Source organism: Triplophysa rosa, linkage group LG16 (assembly GCF_024868665.1).
Source record: "Triplophysa rosa linkage group LG16, Trosa_1v2, whole genome shotgun sequence".
Lineage (NCBI taxonomy): Eukaryota > Metazoa > Chordata > Actinopteri > Cypriniformes > Nemacheilidae > Triplophysa > Triplophysa rosa.
This window is the reverse complement of record NC_079905.1, coordinates 2373626-2382886: the sequence shown is the minus strand read 5'-3', so window position 1 is coordinate 2382886 and position 9261 is coordinate 2373626. Positions and strand designations below refer to the sequence as shown.

The 9261-nt window shown below is 38.6% G+C and overlaps 1 protein-coding gene across 1 annotated transcript in view; it reads right to left on the bottom strand.

The window, feature by feature from the left end:
* Window positions 1-4648: 4648 nt before the first annotated feature.
* The window catches only part of kcnk9 (potassium channel, subfamily K, member 9), a 32827-nt gene continuing 28214 nt past the window's right edge, over window positions 4649-9261 (bottom strand). Inside the window, exon 2 of the mRNA XM_057354557.1 lies at window positions 4649-7420. Within this exon, the coding sequence (XP_057210540.1) occupies window positions 6522-7420 (899 nt within the window). The 3' untranslated portion in view covers window positions 4649-6521. The remainder of the gene's footprint in view (window positions 7421-9261) is intronic.

The following is a 9261-nucleotide window of genomic DNA, read 5'->3' as shown; positions in this document are numbered from 1 at the left end:
GCACATTTTCTATTCATCACCAGTAAAGCACGCCAGAATTTCTGCACCCCTCCAAAACCCGAGCAGGCCACTCCACTAAAAATGACTATCAGCAGCCAAAATTCAATTTGAGTAAATTCACCTTTTAATCTTCTGGAGTTTCAAAGCAGCACATTTACACGACTTCTCATGCAAATATAATTTATATTTGACACAATGGCAGTCCGGTCTAAAATGAAATGAACGGTCTGTACTCTCGGCCAGGAACACAACCCAAGCCATTTTTATAAAGGTGGATTCATTTGGCCTAATGCATTGCCTACATTTTTCAACATTAATGTAAAAGCATGTGCATTATGCAACATGTACATAAGTTAAAAGTCCCTTACGAAACATGTCTTCCTCTCTGAGCACCTGCACATTAGACAGGTCGTTCATATCATTGATGTATAAAGAGAGAGGTTAGCTAAAGCTCATTTGAGTTGTGGTTAAATTACAGGCTGGGTCCAGCAGCAGAGACGCAGGCTCTCTCCAGCACTGCTCTTATGCTGTCGCTCTCGCCCGGCCTCAAACACCCGCATGACAGCTTAATTAGCGAGCAGCGCGAGAGATGAATAGGGCCGCGGAACATTCGCTTCCACCTACTCCATACAGGCCCGCATCCAGCTGTACATGCTGATGTCATAGAACCCTCGGACCTGCGACCCGAAAGAGAATCAAACCAATCAGGGTTTTTTCTGTTTTTCAAAGTATTGGAGCTAAAGAACAGAACTAAACATACAGGGGACCAAACCATTTGAGTGGGGGGGATATATACATATATGATGCACTGTATAAATTATATATAGACGGTTTCAGCCATAAGAACATTGAACTTAACTTCCGGTATAGACCTCCGCCAGTGTTGGGTGTAACTAGTTACTCAGTAATTCGTAACTGTAATTTAATTACTTTTCCCTTAAAAAAGTAAAGTAAGGGATTACTCTTATTTTTTCTGTAATTTAATTACAGTTACATCTGATGTAATGGAACTAAATAATGTGCAATACAATAGTGGAACTGTTCTAACTTTAAAATGCATGCATTAATGAATCTTTCTCACATTTGTAATACTTTAGTCAGTCAATAAGAGTCCTTTCTGTAGTTTTATATTATTTATTTGAATGAATTAAGAGTCGTTTCGTGTCTATCCTTGAATCACTTAACTAATCAATGTTGATATAGGATATAGAAAGTAAATAGTAATGAGTAATTAAATACTTTTTGGAGAGAGTCATTTCTAAAGTAATCTAATTACACTTTTGAATATGTAATTAGTAACTAGTAATTAATTACTTTTGTAGAGTAACACCCACTGTACACTTACCTCAACAAAGAATCAATAACTATTGAGTAGTTTTAATTGAATTGAATACAATTAACATACAATAAAATATTCATTAGTATTATGAATTGTTATATTGTTACCAAACACAGACTGAAAGTTAACTTTGGGCCAGGCATGTACGTCCGATGAAACCATCTCTATAAATTACACAAATATGATCTAATACAATTTTATACTTTTTTAATGATATGTTTTTGAGCACAGAACTGACAAGAACATATCAAAATACAATTGCTGCAGACACTCGGGGGTTTATTTAAAAAAACGGATTCCCGAAAACTTCTATAAAACTTTAATAAATGTCCTAAGAAGAAAGATATCTCTCTCACTTTAAATGTTACAAATTACTTTCCTAAATAAGTGAATTCACTAAAAGGATCCCAGCAAAGCCAGGTAACCAAGTTCATCAAAACTGTTCACAATATGCGCAAATTAATAATCCGATGCCTAATATGCCGAAAACAGCTCTGTGACCTTTGAACTTTGTCAACTTTGTCATCCTAACACATCTAGCAGTGCAGCATTGCAGTACTGAAAACCTCAACTACTGGGGGGACAAATTTGGCCATATCAGATTTTTTGGGGGAACTTGTCTTCATCAGTGTCTATGGTGGTTACGGTTGTGCGATAAGCAGTATAGTAAAACACACTGTCAACACCAACATAAACCTTTTTACAAACACATGATTTACCAGCCAATGTATTACTAAATAACTTTGCACAACTATAGCTCAACCACTTTGGGGCCGGGCTGTCTTCTTGTTCAATCAATGGCAGACAGTGGGAGTACAGACTTGTTTGAAAGCAGCCATTATTTCTGTTTGCTGACACCAGTGCTATAGAAATTACACACTTCACCTTTAATAACAGACCTTATCACATTAAACAACTTCTCTTTTATAGTAGTACAGTTTGTAAAGGAATAGTTCACCCACAACCTGTATGTGACTCTTTCTTCTGTGGAACAATATAGAAGATATTTTGAGAAATGTCTCAGTGGTTTTGTGTTCATACACTGGAAGTCAATGGGGGGGTTTCAACGTTATTTGGTTATCAGCGTTCTTCAAAATATCTTCTTCTGTGTTCTGCAGAAGAAAGAATGTCACACAGGTTTGTGAGGAGATTACCTCCTTAGTGTGGGTTACATTGGGATCTCTCAAACAAACTTTATCCATCGTGGGCACACACGCATGCACATTTCATTTTTTCCTACTATGGTCGTCAATGGGGGGCAAAATCTGGTCATGAGCGTTCTTCCAAATATCTTTCTCGATGTTCATCAGAACAAAGAAATTTATACAGCTTTGGAACAACTCGAAGGGGAGTATATGATGACAGAATTTTCATTTTTGGGTGAACTATCCCCCAAAATGGTAAGCATTTATCAGTATTTGTGTTCTCTAAGAACCAAACGATGACCTTTGCCCTTCTAATGCAATGATATACTAATTAAGCTGGAGGAACACAATAGGGCCGCAAAATGTTTTTCCTTTTATCAAAAAGGACCCATATATTTTGACACTTTTTAATATTTTTACATTCAGGGTTAACCAACAGGTCAAGGTTGACGGTTGACTGTTAGTTAACATCTAAATATCTTCCTCTGGAAGTTCTATTTCTGTATGGCAAAGCAGCAGCACCCCTCACCTCCGATTGCGTGCCGAGAAACAGGGAATGAAATCGAGCGCTAAACGTTTATTGACAGCACATATGGAAACCCAGATTGAATCCCAAAATACGGTTTTGGCAACATGCTTGTGCGAACTGGAGAACCGTCAAAAAGGCATTACACAGATGTGAATGCTGATTGTGTTAGTCTGCCCAAGCATGAAGGTGCATGTAAATCTGCGAATCACCACATTTGTGTGTTCATCCACGTTGTCATGTGATGTTGCAAACGGGCCAATCAGAAAGCATGCTCTGTGAAGAGATCGGTTTACAGTTTTTTAATTGAAATTCTTCATTCAATCCAGTCACGTGAACAGGTCAGCCGTCCGCACTGTCATGCACACACAAGAAAAAAACAAACACAAATGTAAATGCTCATTGCAAGTTTTATAAAAGCAAAAAAAAAAGTGTTGTTCGGACAGTCCATAGTTTGAATCTGTATCAAAGGCATTCAGATTCTTTTGATTGGACACTTACCCAAAAGATCTGATGCAGACGGTGCGATGGTAAAGATCCTTAAATAATGGACTCTATTGCAGAAAGAGATTATTGGCAGACGTAATAATTGCAGAGCAACATGTGATGTTGTGATTATTGTGATTAATGGTATTTATATGGCAGGGTGAATCACACTGCTGTGGGTGGACAGACAGCTTTAATGCTGCAGGGTTCCCAGAGCATAGAAAAAAGCAAAAGGGTGAGAGAGGTGGTCAAAACAACCGTTTGGCTTCTTGCTGGTATTTCAGTTTGTATTTAAAATGAATATAAGAAAAAATATAAGAATGATAATGTAATAAAAGATATTCAATATAATGTCTAATCTATATTTAGTCAATGCATTGATTTAAATTATTATTTATATACTATTATATTAATGTATACACTGGGGTTCAAAAGTCTGTTGCAGTATTTACAAAAATGTTTTCATGATTTTTCAAGACATCACATGATGATCCACTCTAGCATGATTTTACAAAAGGCATTATGTGTTAAATTTTCTTTTGATTATTGATTTACAAACAGTAAAAACTAAATCTATAATCCTTTTCTATCCTTCGTCTTATATATATTTACTTTACATATCTTTCTTCTTTATACTTCATATATAACAAATTATGTAAAAACTGCAGACATACAGTACACGCCAATGTCCCCCACAGCAGCAGATTTGTTGCCAGATATAAAGTTATTACATTTCAACTATTCCATACATTTAATCATTTAGTATCATCAGACCATTACAAAGAATATGTAAGTACAATTTATTAATGTATAAATAAATTGCATCTGCCCTGACCTTAAATACAATAATTTTAATACTTTTTCTAAACTAATCAAAAGGGAATTTTTTTGTTGTTGTGCTAAACAGTGGACATATTTCAGACAATGTCATATTTACTAAAAAAATCTTGTGCATTTTGGTTGCTTTGGTTTTATTTGGCGTAACATTTTTTTCATGCGAGAGAAGAGAACGTTTGATTTGACTAAAGAAATCTTTCCTTTTAGTTCTGAATCTGAATAAAAGTATGTTCCTTATTGAAACAGAGCCTCCACATCTGAACGATACCCCTTTCAAGGCACATACAGTAAAAACGAGAATGCATCGGAGTTTAAAATATGCCTTTGTAATTTGTCAAGGATATAACTACTTACAATATATGCACTGTACAATATTATAAAATGGTTGCGATTTACATACATTTACATGAGTGAAATACAGAATGCCAGACGTCGAGTTGAATGGCGAGATCTGAAAATCCCAGCGCATGAATGTCACAATCCCGCTGGGGTTTCTCCCAGTAATTACTCTTCATTTATTTGAGTGGCCAATTTTCATATTCCAGTTATCTACGTGAGCACAATATTTCAAGTTTTCAAGAAAAAAAACAGACAGAAAGTGTAATGTATTCAGCTTAATAATGAATTTATGCATTCTGTGTCACATTTCATCAAATTTATTACTGGTCGTCTATGAAATCATTTCCAGTACTCTATCACCCTGTCTCCGTTTTTTAAGCACAGAGACGAAATTAGATCCCAACTCACTTTTTAATCTTTAATAAATTGGCTCAATGAAATGGAAGCCGGACCTTATCAAGGAAAATCCCAAAATGATTTGTTGACAATTTGTAAGGATGATTTGGTCCAAAGTCTTACAGTAACTCCAGCAACTGTAATTCAGATACTAAAAACAGTTAAAAGCCTTCAAATAAGTGACATAAAAGCTTTAAAAGATTTGGCAAGTGGATAAAACCATTCCATTTTACATCCTAGAAGAGGTCCAATGCAGTTTCCAATCAATATCAGAGCGATTGCTATGGCTATAAGGTACAATCTGTCATTCACGGCATCTTTCGACCAGATCAATAAAGTGTAAAATACATAAATAACTGTCTTTATTGATGCATTTAAATCATTTTCATTCAAATGAATGCCATGGTTATGGTTGAGAGAAAAGCAATCATTGCTACGGTAAGCATACATTATACATTTGATTCTGTTCACAGCAGAATAATAAGTCAACGTGCTGTGGTTTATATAAATAATCATGAACAACATTCACGTGTGATGTGTTTCACATTTCCATCGCGAGTCTTTATTGAAGGCCCTTGAGATCAAGTACTGTGTGTGGTTTTGATTCGTGGACATTTTAAGGTCAAAAGTTCAAAGAAATACTTTAAAGGATTATTTGCTTTTTGTATCGGAAACCAGCGCTAAGCTAGCCATGGCTTTCCTTTGGGACAGTATACGCATTTTAAACAAAGCACATGCATTTCTTCTTCCGTGACCCACTTTTGCTGTCCCTTGAAAAGTCTCCACGCACATGTATCATTTACAAGAAATCGAACGGAAACAAAGAGCGAAACGAAAGGTAACGGAAACGATGACGCACATCGAACGACGTCTAATGCACATGCTATGGTTGGCAACGATATTTTGGCCTGGTGTGAATTCACGTCTCATTTTCTGAAATAGAATTGCTTATAGAAAACAATACCTGATACTGTGTAGTCCTTTTCAAAGCAGTATATAACGTTAAATATCCTTCGGTGTTGTGGCACTTGAATCTCACGAGGAACCAGAGGCCGCTCACCGTATGATAAAACACACGCCCCTTAAAAAATTATATATTTATATATAGATCCCCCTCTGTATTATTCAAAACTCAAGTGTACATCGTCTGATTTCAGAGTCATATTATTATATCCAAACCCGCTTTTGGGGGGCTGCTCACCGGGCCGAAGAAAGCCCTGGCGATGTTTTCTGCAAAAATAGATATCCATGCTTCATGCTTCTCAACCCTTGCCAGGACATTTAACAAGTCACACGTCCCGTCGTATATCCATCAACCCAACAGAATTCTTGCACTCACATCTCTTCTGTGTGTTTGCAATCTCGTAAGAGCCGAGAAATGAAGACAAAGTGCAGGAATGACGTTTGGTGGATCAGCAGCATTGGATATGCGTGTTCAGCGAGAAAACCGGCCTCAGATGGACTTGCGTCGTCTCATCAGCCGGAGGTTCTCCGTGAAGCTGTGCAGCCCGGGGGAAACGGAGCTGATGGGAGAGGGGAGGAAGCTGTTTTTCAACGTGCTGGGCGAGATCTCCTCGATGCGGTAAGACACCGTCGAGTGGTAGTACTGGTGCGGGCTCAGCTGCGAGCCGAACGAGTTCTGGTGCTGAAACCCTCCTCCCACGCCCAACCCGAGGCCGACCGAGCTCCCGAACTCGTGCGAATGGTAGTGCATGCAGGAGCAGACGGATTGGAGGTCGGTGACCTCTGACCTGTAGCGTTGCTGCTGTTGCTCTCGTCTCCGTCGAGTCCTCTGGAGCGTGTCCTCCTGGATGTGGATGATCATGCTACTGCGGTTTCCTGCCAGGGAAGCTCTCTCCTCGGCGTCCCTCCGCTCGTCCTCGCTGTTCATGGTCAGGAAACGTAGCACTACCAGGTTGAGGAACGCGCCGATCACCGTCAGCCCCACCAGGATGTACATGAAGCTGAACGCCACGTAGAGCGGCTTTCTCTGCAGCGCTCTGTTCTTCTGAAGGGCTACAAAGTCCCCGAAGCCGATGGTGGTGAGCGTTATGAAGCAATAGTAATACGACTGAAAAAAACTCCAGTCTTCGTAGTGGGAGAAGGCAGCCGCTCCGATGCAGAGCGTTCCCATGCAGGAGAAGAAGCCCACGGTGACCATGTTCTCCATTGACACGTCCGTGATGCGCATCCCGCAGCACTTCTTGATGCGCTTCAGCAGGTACTTCACGAAGGTGTTCATCCGTTCGCCGAGGCTCTGGAACATCACCAGCGTGAGCGGGATACCCAGCACGGCGTAAAACATGCAGAAGGCCTTTCCCGCGTCTGTGCCCGGAGCTGCGTGGCCGTAACCTGAAGAGCACAGAAAGAGCAGCGATCAGATCCGAGCAAACACAGAAAGTGATTCTTGAGCTGTCATTATTATGCCTTTTCTGACAGGCATATGGTTGACTGGTCTAGTTATATTGTATTATACAACAAATAATTAAAGTGAAATAAACGAATAAATTAAAATGCATACAGTTAACTGGTCTATCTATGACCATGGTATTATGCACAACAAAGAATAAAAATAAACAAAGAAAATTTCATGAAAAGAAATAAACAAACAAACTACATATATGTAACTCGTCTATAGTTATTGTATTTTGCAACAAATAATAAATGCATAACAAATAAATTAGAAATAAATAAATAACAAATAAATAAACATATATATGGTAAAGTGGTCTATATATAGTTATTGTATATTACACTTAGTTATAAAAAATATAAAGAAATAAATGAATTAAAACAATTAAAGAAATAAACAAATAAAGAAACCTGTGTGTAATTAACTGGTCTATTTCTAGTTTTTTTTATTGTTTTACACCTTGATTTATAATAAGTAAATACATAAGTAAATGAATAAAGCATGTAATAAAAGCCATACATCTATGCACTGGTGCTCTATAAAAACAAGAAACCAATGCAACGATCTCAAGAATTTATGCAACATTATAAACTTGAAACTCTACAAAAGTGTATAGCAACTCAAGAACCCTAAACACCAAATTAAGAAGGTTTTTATCTAAAACACACCATTGCAGAACTTTTTTTTCAAAATGCAGGTCACCTTTACACCGGGTTGAGTCATAAGGCTCCATTCAAAAACGGGCATTATAAACTTTCACGCACGGATCGAGTCGTTCTCTGGTGGCCTGCCAATATCTATAACTTCTGTCATTTTCAGCAAATTCCAAGAAACCGATCAATCAGTTTCCAAGAAGTGGAAGATCCCCAAATCTTGGCCGTGCTTACAAACACGCTCAAGCAGAAAATGTGAGCCGAGTCACGCACCAGCTTCGCCGAAACAGGCACCGAGTATAGGTCACGCGAATCCAGGTATCTTTCTGATCTTATTCTGGGCTCACACATTAGAGGGAGCGTCCAATTAGTGCCAGATTCCCCCCGTGCCCCCCTGGCCCCTTCTGAGGGGGCGAGAGAGGATCCTGTGGGCGTTATAGGTTAAGAAAAGAATGAAAGAAATGCTAAAGGAGCCAGTAAAGCTTTTAGCTTAATTAGACTTTATCTGGAAGCAAAACGGCTAAATTCGCTGACTCACGTTGAAGCCAGCATGCCTCTCCAATACAATCTGTGCTGATGAGTAAGAAAAGAAGTGTCAAGACTATAGTAAAAATGTATTACATCCCGCCAAGACGAGCATTCATCTGCTCTCTTTCGTAGGCACTGAGGAAGAGGAGGCATTGTCAGAGGTGTTTTGCTGCACGGGGTTTCCAAATGATCAATTATACATTAAAGTGATTTCTAGCTCCCAACATTAAAGTGCTTTTTAACAAGCTTGCTTAAAAGTGATGCAAGAGATTGTTGCTGTTTTGCTGACTTCCGCCAACTTCATTGACCACCAACAGAAAAATAAAGGTGCTTCAGTGGTTCTTCAGCGGTTCTTTGAGATTATCGAGGTGCTATATAGCACCGCTGGTGTATAAAGAACCAGTTAAGCCCCTGTATGGTTCTTCAGCGGTTCTTTGGGATGGTTAAGGTGCTACATAGCACCACTGCCATACAAAGAGAACCTGTTAAGCCCCTCACTCCTCCATATAAGGTATTTATATGCTATTATTTTGATCATTTATGGTTGATATGCGTGTCATGTTTACAGTCATTAAATCTGTTACTATTTAATAATAAGT